Source organism: Camellia sinensis, chromosome 8, assembly GCF_055761805.1.
Source record: "Camellia sinensis isolate YWXY chromosome 8, ASM5576180v1, whole genome shotgun sequence".
NCBI lineage: Eukaryota > Viridiplantae > Streptophyta > Magnoliopsida > Ericales > Theaceae > Camellia > Camellia sinensis.
In genome coordinates this window covers 40,087,438-40,102,334 of record NC_138968.1, presented here as the reverse complement: position 1 = coordinate 40,102,334, position 14,897 = coordinate 40,087,438, and the positions used below count along the sequence as shown (strand labels likewise).

Below are 14,897 nucleotides of genomic sequence, written 5' to 3'. Positions count from 1 at the left end.
AAAGGGAAAGGGTAGATGAAATGTGAATAAAATATATTTACATATCTATTTTTTTTTTTTTAATTTTTTCTCAAATTTCTCAATTAAACAGGAGGAATGCACAAAGTGGTGAAATTGGGATTCTTGCTATATCTTATGGCACAACATGTTGTGAGGCCCATTGAGTATGTGTCCCGAGTCTTTTTCGATAATTTAAACCATTGATATTGTAAGGTTCATTGAATAGATTATTCATGTAAAAAATAAAAAAAAAATTAGACATTTGTAGCCTCTTAATAAGAGTACATTTGTTTTTAAAAAAATACATGGTTAACATGATTTTAATAAAATTTTTAAAACAATTAGGACTTGATTATAGGATTACAGATGTCTAATTAACTTAATTTTTTATATGCATATTATAATCGACAAATTTTACAATATAAACAATTTAAATTATTAAAATATAATAAAAAAAAAATACCTCTATAAGATCTCGTAATAGGGTTAATGTGCCATAAGGCACCACAGCAACCTCTCGTTCATTGGTATCCTCTCTTTCTTTCTTTCACACATAACTCAATTTTTTCACGAAATACACTGATATCTCCTTCAAATCAAGTTTGGTATCCTCTCGTTCTTTCTTTCACTCATAGCTCTCAATTTTTTCATGAAATACACGGATATCTCCTTCAAATCATGCCCTATTAGTCTATCAACCGTCCCCCGACTGGAAAAGCATTTTCACAAATCATAAACCACTCTCTCTCTCTCTCACACACACACACCCACACCCACACACACACACTCGTAGTCCCACATCATACACCTTGCAAATAGGTATAAATATAGGAGTAATTGAGCAGGCACAAAGACATGACTAGTGTTGGGTTTGTTACAATTCACCAATTTCTCTTCCTTACTCGCTCTCCATTACCCAAATTCCCAATCAGCCAAACCCATTTCCTTCTCTTTCAGAGCACCAAATTAAGCTTGGATCCCAAAAGGGTCAATCTGGTTTCTCTATCTATGGTTGCCTCTGCTTCTTCTTCTGCTTCCGTCGGCGGCGGCTCCGGCGCTGAATATTCCGGTAAATTCATGTTCTTTTTGCTATGTTTCAGTCATATACATTCATATATATGTATATAGTTCAATGAAGAATGGTAATTCAGTTTGTTATGGCTTGAATTGAATGATCTTTTTTTTTTTTTTTTTGGTTTCCCATATGGTATAATTGGAGTATTTTGATTGTTTATGTAGTTGAGCAATTGCTAATCATGATTTTACTAGTATGAAATTTTGGAAGTGGATGGAGTGGTTGAAGCCTTTGATTCTCAATTACTTAATTTACTTGGGATCACCAATATTTCTTAAAGGAACAGCTTCTCTTGCGTTTACATCTCAATATGAGAGAATTTGGGGGTCCATAGAGCCGATCACAAGTCCCATTTCGATGATTAAAACTGTTAACTTTTTAGAACTCGTTGAATAGAATATTCACATAAAAAATTAAGATGATCGGATATCAGTAGTTATATGTTTGAATCAAATTTGTATTATAAAAAATAAATGGTTATTCTTGAAATTATATATTTGTTGTCTATTTTTTTGAAACTAATATGATTCAAACATATAGTTATTCATGTCCAATCGCCTTATTTTTTTTATGAATATTTTACTTAATGAATCTAAAAAATTAAACAATTCGAATCACTAAAATCGATTCTAAAATGGGTCTACCAAACCCAAAGACTCTCAAATTGAGATGACAACTTGAGAGAGCATACCGTTTGTTAATATAGCTTACCCAAATTGTATTTTATCTAACAGTCTCCCATTCTCACTTTTTCTCTACTTTAAGCAGTGAAACCACAAAAAAAATTCTCCTTCAACAGCCTCTTTACTCAACTCCCTATTTAAGGGAGTATACTTGTGTCTCCCTACATAAGTTGTGTTTGGATCATGGATTTGTGAAAGGAATAAATACTTTTCCATTCCTATTTCTTTTCCCTCTACGAGTATTTTATTTTGACTTGTCCAACAATAGTGGCACCTAGCTTCTCAAAATGCATTGATTAATGGGAATTGCCATTTGCCGATCTTAGCATCCTTGTGTCTACTGCATTCAGTTTCAAGCATGTTATTTCTTGAATCCTCATACTCTGTACCACATGGTGTAGTCGGACTAATATCTATCTTGTCAACTCTTCCTTCTGTACCTTTGAACAACAATATTCTTTCTTTGGAGGAACACTGTATCCAAATGACTTTTGCATTTTATTCATGTAATTTTAATTTTATCGGACACCTTCCTTAATTTCTCTTTCCTTATGGATGATTAATCCAAAATAAATAAACTGTAGGTTTCTCTCAACCACTATTTCACTTTTTTTTCCCATTATTTCAATTTGTACTGAAATCACCATATATTGCCTCCTGAAACAAGCATATTGCAATTTGAAATTCATTTGCATCTCATCTTGTTGTTCCTGCACAATATCTGTTTGGGACCTTATTGTAACCTTTTTCTGAGTCAAACAATATCACATGGAATTTTTCTCCTTATGCCTAAATTTTTATCAACCATCCAAGCAGGCAAGTGGTTACATGATCAATCATTCAATCTCATTTGTTGGGTTTTTTTAGTGCTAAAATACTTCCTGGTTAGAATTGGAATGAACAAAAGAGTCAACCCTAATGCAAGATTATATGAACTTTAGGTCTTCCATTCATTTGACTGAGTTAAGTGGTGAATCATGAAATATATATTTGTATATATTTTTTGGTTTTTGTACAAAAAATCATTGTTTTTATGGGATGCTTCATTAAATATCTCTAGAGCAATTGTTGGGAGGGAAACCAAAACAAAGAAAGCGGAGAATAGCTGGCGTAGATCAGGATGAATTACTCGATCCTAAACTTTTAGCCGATCCTGACAGTTTTTTTTGCGAGTTCAAAGGGGTACAGATACACCACAAGGTATGTGATGCCGAATCACACGCACAAAACTTATTACAGGATGAGAGTAGTTCTCGAATTCTTTCCCAAACTAAAAAAATTGGACTTCCTATGATTTTGTTTCACGGCTTTGGAGCCTCTCTCTTCTCATGGCATCGAGTTATGAAGCCTTTAGCTCGGGTCACTGGTTCAAAAGTTCTAGCCTTTGATAGACCTGCCTTTGGCTTGACATCGAGGGTGAATCTTTCTGAGCATTCATCTCCTAGAAGTGAAGATAAAAAACCTTTGAATCCATACTCTATGGTATTTTCTGTGCTAGCTACGTTGTACTTCATCGAATTCTTAGCAGCTGAGAAGGTGGTTCTGGTGGGGTATGTACATTTCCGATCCTACATATTTGGTTTTTGATGTGCTTTCTTAAAAACCCTTAATTCATTTGTCTTGTCAATTTTTGATACTCTCCATCTCTGTCTGAACCTAATGAAAACAACAATATAATGAGATGGCAGGCATTCAGCTGGTTCCATTGTAGCAGTTGATACGTATTTTGAAGCACCAGGGCGTGTTGCTGCTCTGATCCTTGTTGCCCCTGCAATTCTAGCCCCGCTGATTTCACGTAATGTTGTCAAAGAAAATCAATCCAGAAGAGATGTTCAAAGGCAGGAAGATGGCTCAAATTTGAATATTCAGAGAAATCCATTTATCGGGCTCTGGAACACTGTGTCGACATTCTCCAAATACATTCTACAAGCAGTAATGCGTTTGGTGAACGGGATGGGAGCAATGTTCAATACTCTGTATAAGAAAGCTTTATCTGCAATTCTTCGCTCGGCCTTGGCTGTGATGTTGGTAAGGATCTTCTCTTCTTGATTCTGTGATACACCAAGTTATTTTGGGAAATTGTCATTTCAATCAGTTCTGTAGGCCTCAGTCAAAATATTATCAAACATATACAATACCAAGCCTCCCTTTTCATGTTCTCTTCGTAGAATTACAAGTCACAATATTCCCTTTTGAAAGGTATTAATAACCAACATAATTTCAAATACAAATCAGCTCGATAAAACTGTATCCCAACCAATGTTACCAGAAAACGTTGATTCCTAGTGAATTACGTTTTGAAACGCATATTAAGAAATATGGTACACTTTCATTTTAAAGTGGTAAATTTAGTGATCCAAAGCGATCATAAAAGTTTTTCCCAATATATTTCCTTAAGATTTCCTTGGGCGTAAAAGAGAGATTCAAATATAATGAACTAAAATCTAAGGTGGGTGAAGTTTTGACATGACAAAAGTTCAAAATATGTCATAATGCTCAAAAAAATGTGTTGTTACATGATTACTTTGGGGGAAAAACCTACAGGTTATTGGATGCGTAATGGTTTAAAAAAACTTTAGACTAGAAGTACCCCTATCATACCACAATTTAAAGCACATGGTGTACTGCATTCCTATTCCCATTTCGAACTATCTGCGTAAAATTGGGTTCAGCATCACGGTATTTTAAACCACTTTCAGGTTTCATATTTACAAGGCTAAGTTGGAAAATCTTTTTGCACTGTGTTGGATTGATCAAGCATTCTCCGGTTGCTTATGTGTCATTGTTTATAGATAAGGATGGTGATCGATAAATTTGGTGTAGCTGCTGTTCGGAATTCATGGTATGATTCAACTCGAGTTACTGAACATGTCGTATATGGCTACACAAAGGTGATTTGTCTCAAAAAGCCCCATCTTTCTTAATATTGTTTGGCTTGGTACATTGTGCCCACGTTTATCTTGGCGTCATTTACAGCCGTTGAGGGCTAAAGGTTGGGACAAGGCTCTTGTAGAATACACAGCAGCGATGCTTACAGATTCTTCGTCTGAATCAAAGCCACCGCTGACAAATAGGCTCAATGAAATCTCGTGTCCAGGTGATAATATTAACTCTTTCTTTTATTGCTCACTTCATATATTCTAAAATAAGAACAAAGGAATCAATATTTTGACAACACTAACTCCAAGTAGATCTATTAATTGCCTCAAATTTTGACATTCCACACTTTGCATGACCATTGAACTATTCACCAATTTGCGTTACCATTTCATGAACAACAAAAGCTCGAATGGCAAAGCTTATTCTTCTTGTTTTTTGATTGATGAAATCCAGTTCTGGTTGTCATGGGTGATAGTGACCGGCTTGTCCCATCTTGGAATGCGGAGAGACTTTCACGAGCCATACCTGGTTCTTGTCTAGAAGTTATCAAGAATTGCGGGCACTTGCCCCATGAAGAGAAGGCAGAAGAATTTGTGTCAATTGTGGATAAATTTCTGCATAGAGTTTTTGGCGGGTCACAGGAGCAGTGTCTGCAAGCAGCAACCTGAACGTTTTATATGCTTCATACACCCCAAATTACTTCTGTATTCCCCAAATCACCAAAACAGGTTGCTATTTTGGGGGCGGGGCGACATTACACTCAAGAATGCCCGTCCACCTAAGAACAAGTTGCTCTTAGACAGATAGACCCGGATACAACCTTCAGCAAATTGTAGGGAGATCATTTCATTTCCAAATCTCAATTGATGATTTTGATATGAAACAGTGGTGATAACATTTGTAATATAACCACAATTCAATAGTATGAAATTTCACATTAGATGTAAATATTTAGCATGCACTAGTTCTTTCCTTTTCTGTCGCTGCCAAGAGAGGCTAAAAGCTAAACCCGGAAGTTGACATTGCAAAACTCAGTCCATTTATGACCGAGCAATGGTAGAGGGCCTAAATTCTGTGGCTCAAATGTGGCTCAAATGGCCAAAACGACGTCGTTTTGAGTACAAAACAACATCAAAATGGCCAAAACGACGTCGTTTTGGCCATTTAAGCTACATTTGAGCCACAGAATTAGGGCCCCCAAACATTTTTCTTTATGACCTATGTACTGAACATGTTGATGTTTTTATCAAGCAATTGAACAACATTGCAACACTAATTTCACACTATCTTATATCATTGCAAGATAAAATTACACAGGCTGATTTGTCAGAAAGGAGGATCAGTTGCTATGGTAAGACTAGCATCTTGCAAGCCCCCGGGAACATTGAATCCTGACATGAAATCATCACCGAAGATCACAGCACCAGCTGCTAATGCTCCGGCACCCATTCCCATTCCAAAACCAGCTCCACCACCACGTCCCGGGGCGGCTCCTCCTGAGGATGGCATGTTTATGTAACTTGGTTGTAAGTGATCTGTTCTCGGGAGGAAAGTGGGTATGTAACCGACATTAGAAGGCGGTGGTGGTGGTGGAGGAGGAGTTCGGGCTGGCTGATAACTGGGTCCACCTGCTGATGGGTAGCTCGGTCCACCGGCTGATGGGTAGCTTGGTCCACCGGCTGATGGGTAGCTTGGTCGTGCTTCTGATGAATTAGAATAAGTTGCAGGGAGCAGCGCGGGGTAGGTGAATCCGGAATTTGTTGGCGGACGATTTTCTGGTTGGCGAAGCGGTGCCAGAGGAAATTGTGGTGGGTGTGCTTGAGAGATTCCATATTCATTGGCCAAGTTAATGCCATTGTTGTGATCCATGAGCTTGAATCCATCATCATTACCTACAAAACAGAGCTTACAAGTACATGAGCATTAGGAACTTGGTGTAGAACACTGTAAGGAAATAGAAGGGAAAAAAAAAAGATATAAGAACACAAAAGCCACAATCCTCATCACAAACTGCTACAGCCTAATACTCTAAGGCCATGTTTGATTCACAAGATTAATAGTGAGATATTAATAATCCTATCAAATTAATGTGATATTTACTATCCAATTGGATTAATAGCATTGGATTAATAATCTCACCCCTACCCCATTACTAATAATCCTACAAATTTGTTAGATTAATTATCCATTGGATTAATAATCCTAAACCAAAATGTTAAAACAAATATAGGATAATTGGGTCCACGGATTAATAATCCCAATCTCATGCTCTAATCCATCCAATCAAACATACCCTAATATTATTCCAAAGTTAAATATTACAAGACCTAATATTTATAGGTTAGAAACCCTTACTAAAATAGGAAACTAAATCCAATTTTTATTTGAAAACTTAATCCTTAATAAAATAAGAAACTGAAAAACACTAACATCATAATTAAACTAAATAAATATAAATATTAAAATATCAAATTATAAAAATAAATAAAATCTCCATGCCAAATTGGTCTGCATCAGAACCCCTCAATCACAAGGGTATTGTGATCAAAACTGTAATAATGTATAGGGCATTTAATCTAGCGAATTGCAATTTAAGCATAAGAAATCAAAACAAAACAAATCAAGAAACAAAAAGACTAGAGAGATCAACAAAGTTCAAGCAAATAATCAATATATTCACAAGCCATACTACAAATACCTATATAAGAACTAGGTTCTTCTTCCCTTTCCTCCGAGACTCGGATTGAAACATCAACGAATCCTTGAGGTTTGTTGGAATTCCTTTTTCGCAGTTGAAAGCTCCCGACTTCTTCAACTGGCTTCGAAACCTCAGAATTCTTGATATATTTATCGAAAAACTCTTTCAGAACAACAGTTGCTGTCCCCTGGATCCTTTCCCTGAGGAAGATGGGCTCTCTGCTGTAAACTTCAACATGAAGTGCCAAATCTTGGAAGTTTGGCTCTGAGTTATCGACCAAAGCCGAAAACTTTGTTTTCCAAACTGGATTTGCATTTCCAGAAACATCAATCCTGCTGCAGTATTTGTTGTTGGGATCAATCCACCCAACAGCATACCACTGGAGCTTAAACAGCGCTGATGTTCTCCGAAGCCCACGAGCCGAAATCAAGCATACTTCCACCCAAATCTTCCCCATTTTCAGGCAAATTCAAAGTCGCTGAAAGGAACAAGTAATGGTGAGAGAATTTGTCCTGTGCAAGGTTCTTTTTCAATAAAGTTGATAAAGTGATGCTGTTTTGCATTATGTACAAGGCTACTTTACTTTAATGCCAAGGGATAATTACCCCTAAGCTGTGGTATTCGGTTATATTTGTTACCTTTTTCCCAAACAAGTGCTTTACAGGTAAGAAGGAATCTGCAAAAGAGTCAAAAGTTGGTAACATAAAGGGAAGGTGAGAAAATTGTTGTATGGACATGTTTGTAGTCATCCCTCTTAACAAAAATGTCCAACAGTACATCAAGACCAGAAATTTTTTATACTTCAAAGATTTTAGACAAGTTCTCTGTTTATATTTGATATGAAAATTGGACATCAAAATCTGAGATGGGTTTCAACTTGAGCTCCTCATAAATATTCCTATCTTCACATTCAAAGGCTTCAGATGTAGAAAAAGCATGGTGTAGGTGACAACTTTATGATCAATTTACTATTCATGATTTAAAGGGCTCTCTCAGTGGCGCAGATAACAATATCTTTCGACCAACCAATCTGACCGTCTGATTTGCTTCGCAGCTAGAAACAGTTCTAGTATACATCATCGTAGTAGATCCCAAAATGTCTTCCCCAAATCCACACGCTTCAAAGAATAATCTGTGAGGAGGATATAGGGAAATTGTAATCAACAGCACAGTTATTAGGATATGCACAAAAATATGTCGCAATCAATGATGTACTGTATAAAACATCTATGGTTAATCTCTGTATGGACAAACTCGGTGCCATATCTATGTTACTATGTACTATATTATAAAGGTAACAACCCAGTTGATTCGAATCCAAAGATGAAGCTGGATAACTCCTTTTACTATTCCAAAATAAAAAATAACCAAAAAGTCAAAAAGTTACTGCTAAAATGTCAATTCTTCTCTCTACTTTTCAGTATGTCTTTTCATAATCAGTCAAAAAGCTAACTAAAATAACTAGTTTCCAAAACAACAAGTTCTTTCTTTTTTTCAGAGTTGGTTTCTAAACCTTCGCCTTCTCTGGCGGTTTATCCACACATTATTATTTGCACACACATTGTGTTGGCTGTGTGTAAGAATGGAGAGAATTGTTAAAAAGAAGTTGAGATTTAAATTGGTTCAGAGCAAGATTAGCAAATTCACCTCTCCTTGTCTGAGCAAAGGGCTGCTATGTCATAGACGCCTCTACTAGTGAGCACCCTGCATGGAGAATGGAAAAAAATATTAAGACAACATAATGAATGAGTATACAAATGTTAACAGTACAAATGGAACCTATTGAAATACTATCAACTACATTCACAATTTTAGCAAAAGCTTGACTGTATCGAACAAACACTATGGAACACCTTGAGGGTTATGTTGAACACTACTTCAACGTGTCCTTGTGATTACTTCGCAGTTTTTGGAACAAACTGGTGTTTGTAAGTAATGAAACATAAACTGGCCGCAAAATGGGAAAATTATTTGGTGGTCCTGTGGCACCCCAACCCAACTTGATATTTATTGGTTAAAACAATAGGACCCAGTACTTTTTTGTTGGATTTTTGGGCAACAACTTGACAAATGTCAAGTGATAAATGGTGTAAAGCATTGCTCCAAGGCCACAAAATGAGTATTAACCAACCTTATGATTCTCTTAACTATCATCCTGCCAATTCCCATACCTCGTAATGAAGGAATAACCTGTAAGACGCTGAAACAGAATTACATGAATATATACAACATGTCTATCTATTCCAAAGAAAACAAATTACTCTAGAAACCGGTACGAATAACATTAAAGTTCATAAAAATTGAAAAACAAGAAAGCACAACTTACATTACAGTTAATTGAGACACTTCTCAGAAAACACATGTACAGTTGAGCATCATTTCTTTCTAATTTTACCTCCAAATATGAAACTAGATTTCTTAACACACTTGATGTCTAAATTTTTAAATTTCCATTACTGGGGTGGTTCAATACTTATTAGCAGCAACTTTTTACTCGAATGACCTTTCTTATCCGCGCTCTCAAGTAGGAAACTCACTCATCGAGAAAAGAATTCACTCCCAATTGAGATGAAACTTCTGAAACATATATCTCTCACCAAAAAAAAAAAATTTCTAATAAGTCTGTTTAGTTTGAGTGTTTTGGATTAAGTTTTTTTGAAACTGAGTTTTTTGGTGTGTTTGGTAACGTTTACGTTTTCAGTTTATATTTATAAAAATTTTATAAACTGGTTTTTGTTTATTTTTTGTTTATTTTTAGAAAAACATAAACTACAAACGCGTTTGGTAATTGACAAAATATTTAAAAAAAATTAAAATATAAAAAAGAGTGAGAAATGGCAAGTGGCGGCGGAAAGACGGTGGTGGAAAGTGGTGACAGTGGGTGATGGGTAGCTGGTGGTGGGTAGCTGGTGGGTGGGTGAGTGACGGTGGCGGGTGGTAGCGAGTGGGTGGTGGTGGTAGTGGTGGTGGTGGTGGTGGCGGGTGGTTGGTGGCGGTGGCAGTTGGGTGGCAGATGACGGGTGGGTGGTGGTGGTGGCGAGTGGTGGTGGTGGGTGGGTGGGTGACGGTGGCTGGTGGTGGGTGGTAGCGAGTGGGTGGTGGTGGTGGTGGTGGTGGTGGCGGGTGGTTGGTGGTGGTGGCAAGTGGGTGGCGGATGGCGGGTGGGTGGTAGTGGCGGGTGGGTGACGGTGGCGGGTGGGTGGGTGACGGTGGTGGTGGTGGCAAGTGGGTGGCGGATGGCGGGTGGGTGGTGGCGGTGGTTAGGTGGCGGTGGGTGGGAGGGTGGGTGACGGTGGCGGGTGGTGGGTGGTAGCGAGTGGGTGGTAGTGGCAGGTGGGTGGGTGGCGGATGACTGGTGGTGGCGGGTGGGTGGGTGGGTGGGTGACGGTGGCAGGTGGTAGCGAGTGGGTGGTGGTGGCGGTGATGGCAAGTGGGTGGCGGATGGCGGGTGGTGGTGGTGGTGGTGGTGAGTGGGTAGGTGACGGTGGCGGGTGGTAGGTGGTAGCGAGTGGGTGGTAGGTGGTGGTGGCAGGTGGGTGGTGGGTGATGGTGGTGGTGGCGGCGGCGGCGGCGGCGGCGAGGGGTGAATGGTGGTGGCGAGTGGGTGGCAGGTGGTTGGTAGCTGGTGGCGGGTGGTGGCTGGTGGTGGCAGGTGGGTGGTGAGTGGTGGTAGCAGGTGGTGGTGGGGGGTGGGGGGTGGGGGGTGGTGCCGGAAGACGGTAGTGGAAAATGGTGGCAGATGGTGGCTAGCGTTAGGTGATAAAAAAAAAAAAAAACTCAAAATTCAAAACGAAAACACATTTTTTGTGTTTTCATTTTTTGGCCAAATTTATAAACTGAGACCACTTATTTATAAATCAAAAATTTTACCAAACAAGTTTTTGTTTGAGTTTTTTAAATTTTTGTAAATATAAACAGAAAACTGAAAACGTAAGTGCTACCAAACGACACCTTAGTTTTCGTGTTTTTTTTTTTTTTAGTGAATATTTTTAACATTTTTTTACTTTTTTAGATGCACCTTGCCTAAATGTATCTAAAAAGTAAAAAATTTGTGAAAAAATATTTTTAAAAATTAATAAATACATAAAAATATAAAAAATGTACGGAATTATTGTATTTTTTTGGGTATATTTGGTATTTAGTGAATTTTTAAAAGATTTTTTTTTTACTTTTTAGGTGTATTTATATTAGGTGTGTCCAAAAAGTAAAAAGATTATTTAAAATATTAAAAAATTCAGTAAAAATAAAAAAAAAAACTAAAAATAAGAAAGTAAAATTTCCTGAAAAGTGTTTTTGAAAAAAATGAAACCAACCAAGTTGATATAATTTCTGTTTATATAATATTTATTTATACTTTAATAAAGATGAATCTCTAGTATTTATTCATATTTTAATATATATATATATATATATATATATATATTATGACTAAGCAACAAAAAATAGTTATTAAAATATCTCTAAAATAAATAAATATATAAAAGAAAGAAACTTTCTACCTAGAGTGAATCAAATATGAATGCAATGAGCTAAAAACATTACGATGCAAGTCATAGGTGAATTTGTGGGTTTATAACATTTCTCAAATTAAAATTTATCTGATAAATGGATTTCTCACCATGACATCATAGATCGAAGCAGTCAATCCACAATCCGAAACAGCTCGGCCAAATCCCACCAACTGACCATTAGAAGGAGTCACCGGCACCACTCTCCGGAACCAGTCTCCTCCAACTCCGATCAAATTGGAGACGACCTCAGGTCTGGAGAAGACAGAAACAAGGACGGAGCTGTGGGAGAGAGCGATGCGGAGCTTGTGGAGATCGACGGGGTCGGAGTCGGTGGTGGGGAAGCGGTGGCAGGAGTGGTTGCAGAGGCTGAAGAGGTCTCTGAGGTGGTTAGGGTTTATGTGACTTGGGTTTGTTGATATGAATATTGGCGGTGGAGTGGTGCGGACCTTTCTGGTGATGTTGATTTTGGAGGTTAGGGTTGTGGGTGGTGGTCGCCGGAGTTCGGAGGGAAGGTAACCGCCGTGTACGCCGCCGCCTACAACCGCCATCACTCTCTCTCTCTCTCTCTCTCTCTCTTGTCCAGTCAGCATTATCCATAGGTGCTACTTTTGTGCCATAGATTGGAGGCAGTTCTATGGGCCGAGGGCCCGAGGCTAGTTCAAGATTCGGCCCAATTAGATCATAGAGTACCACGTCATCAGTTGGGCTTAGTGGCTGATTTTGCAGCTTCCGTTCCGGTGTGTTTGGTTAGAAAATTTAGAGAAAGATTTGAAAAGAGAAAAAAAATGTGTATGAAATTAGATGAAATATAAGTATATTTTATTTTTATTTTATCTACATTTTGTATTTTTCTTTTCAAATTTTTCTTCAAATCTCCTAACCAAACACAGCATTAATGATATGAATAGCTCCTTCTTTAGATTTCGTTGAATAAAATATTTATATAAAAAATTAAAATAATCAAATATCAATAATTATATATTTTAATAATATTTATGTTAAAAAATAGATAATAAATATAATTTCAAAAGTAGTTTATAACACAAATTTGATTCAAGTATACAATGTCTATTTTTTAAAAGACAAATGTAATTCAAATATATAATTACTGATATCAAATTATTTTAATTTTTTACATAAATATTTTATTTAACAAGTCTTAAAAAGTAAACAGTTTCAAATAACTAAAATTGACACTGAAATAGGCCCACTAAGTCAAAATTGTTTTCTTAGTGATTGTTTGGAATATTTTAAATAAGTGCACTTTGAATTTTTTAAAAATATGAGTTGGGTTTGCAGTGATGTAGTAGAAAGGTAATGTAACTTAAATATGATAATGCGATTTAAATAAGATAGCGACTTTTTAATTTTTTTGACTTTTTTAAGAAATGACAAATAAGGTCTTAAATTAAATGATAAATTTTAAAAAATCCATATCCAATAAATAAATTATGGAATCAGTTAGGCTTGGTTTGGAAACTTTTACTTTTAGTTAAAAGATTATTATATATTGTAAAATATTTTTTTTTATAAAAGATTAAAAAAATATTAAAATAACATAAATACAGAAAGAAAGAAAGAAAAGAAATAAAAAAAAAAAAAACTTACTTACATGGTGGGTTCCAAAGACCGACCATCCATATAAGAAGTCATGACATGAAATGTTTGTCAATCTATCATTATTTGATAATGGGAAGGTTCACATAGCAAAGATAAAGGTTGGTGTGCCACGTTTTAGACTCACCGCATTGTCTCTATTCTATGATTTTTTATTTTTTATTTTTTTTTTCTGTGAAAAGATTTTGTACAAATATCACAACATAATAATAATTTGTTATTTAATTTTTGATGTGTAATTTTACGAGCAGAGATATTTATATAATTTTAAAATTTTTGATGTCACACTCAAATCATGCCATTTTTTTCACTAGCCTCTTATTTGTTTTTTCGTGTTAATTTGGAGGACAGAATTAGAATCTTATGTACAAGGGGCTGTGGCTTCACTAATTTTTTTTTTTAACAAACGATTGTCACATTAAGTGGGTATAAAGTTTTGTATAAATTTTACATTCGTAAATTTTTTTTCTTTATATTATTTGGTTAACTCAATAAAATCAATTTTTTATTTTTATTTTTATTATTGTTTTGTGTACATGGGAGACTATAATTTGAAGAAATTTTTTTTTTTTTTTACTCGTGACAAGAGTAAAACCCTTTACCTCTTAATATAAATAAATTATTCCTAATATTATATTTGGTTCATTAAAATAAGAGTGAAATGAAATGAGATTACTCGTTCGTTAATCTCCATTTGAAATGACAATTCACTTATAATGGTGAATGATAATTCTATTTATAATGTATTTATTATTATTATTTTTAATAAATCAAATATACAAATCAACATTCTAATAATCATTCCATTATACCTTCATTTCATTAAATCAAAAAACTACCCAATTATAAACAAAATGTTTATAAAATGTCAAGATATAACATGGGCCTTGATTTTAACTGTGTAGTAGCTTGGTGGCCAATATATCTATCAAAGGGTAAGCATATTATCAACTATCAGATATCATACACCCAATTGTTTCTTATGAGCAGGGGCCACAGCCCCTCATGGTCTTGCTATAGTTCTGTCACTGCTAATCTTTTTTTTTTTTTTTTTTTTTTGATCGTGCTGTCACTGCTAATCTGAACATTGAAAAATATCTATGCATTTGCATTCTTAAATTTTTCTTCTTCTTTTATTAACAATGATAAGTGCAGTTGCCATATGGAAATGTCTTGAAAAACTCTTACTAGAGAACATGAATGGACTAAATTAATAATGTTCATATATTAAAAGAGCCTCTCCTTTATGCAACTTGCTATTGTCTCACTGAATTAACAAATAATAATAATAATGTAATCATAAGTTAGAAACATTTTCCAACCTATGTAAAAAATTCACAATTTATGTACACCAAGACATATGTGGAGATAAGCTATGTTATAGCCATATGAGAAAAAAGAAGAAAAAATACCAACAAACACATTTATAGAGA

General features: G+C 35.8%; 3 protein-coding genes across 4 annotated transcripts; 1 reads left to right on the top strand and 2 right to left on the bottom strand.

Moving 5' to 3' along the window:
* Positions 1 to 485: 485 nt before the first annotated feature.
* LOC114257119 (alpha/beta-Hydrolases superfamily protein) lies at positions 486 to 5,586 on the top strand. Of its 2 annotated transcripts, none has more exons than XM_028196860.2 (6): positions 486 to 1,069; positions 2,819 to 3,308; positions 3,447 to 3,786; positions 4,551 to 4,649; positions 4,735 to 4,855; positions 5,092 to 5,586. In XM_028196860.2, exons 1-6 carry the CDS (start codon positions 856 to 858, stop codon positions 5,304 to 5,306), a joined length of 1,479 nt encoding a protein of 492 aa, XP_028052661.2. In that variant the 5' UTR covers positions 486 to 855; the 3' UTR covers positions 5,307 to 5,586. The 2 variants fall into 2 exon arrangements, with proteins under 2 accessions (XP_028052661.2, XP_028052662.2); XM_028196861.2 differs by having other exon boundaries at positions 497 to 1,069; positions 2,939 to 3,308.
* A 316-nt stretch (positions 5,587 to 5,902) lies between these two features.
* On the bottom strand, positions 5,903 to 8,113 carry LOC114257120 (Calcium-dependent lipid-binding (CaLB domain) family protein). The gene is made up of 3 exons (XM_028196863.2): positions 7,975 to 8,113; positions 7,337 to 7,814; positions 5,903 to 6,530 (listed from the first exon to the last, which is right to left on the bottom strand). The coding sequence occupies exons 2-3, from the start codon at positions 7,791 to 7,793 to the stop codon at positions 5,965 to 5,967; spliced, it is 1,023 nt and encodes a 340-aa protein (XP_028052664.2). The 5' UTR covers positions 7,794 to 7,814; positions 7,975 to 8,113; the 3' UTR covers positions 5,903 to 5,964.
* Positions 8,014 to 12,436, bottom strand: LOC114257121 (Acyl-CoA N-acyltransferases (NAT) superfamily protein). The gene is made up of 4 exons (XM_028196864.2): positions 11,955 to 12,436; positions 9,468 to 9,526; positions 8,984 to 9,040; positions 8,014 to 8,468 (listed from the first exon to the last, which is right to left on the bottom strand). Exons 1-4 carry the CDS (start codon positions 12,393 to 12,395, stop codon positions 8,309 to 8,311), a joined length of 717 nt encoding a protein of 238 aa, XP_028052665.2. The 5' UTR covers positions 12,396 to 12,436; the 3' UTR covers positions 8,014 to 8,308.
* Between the last annotated feature and the right edge of the window lie 2,461 nt (positions 12,437 to 14,897).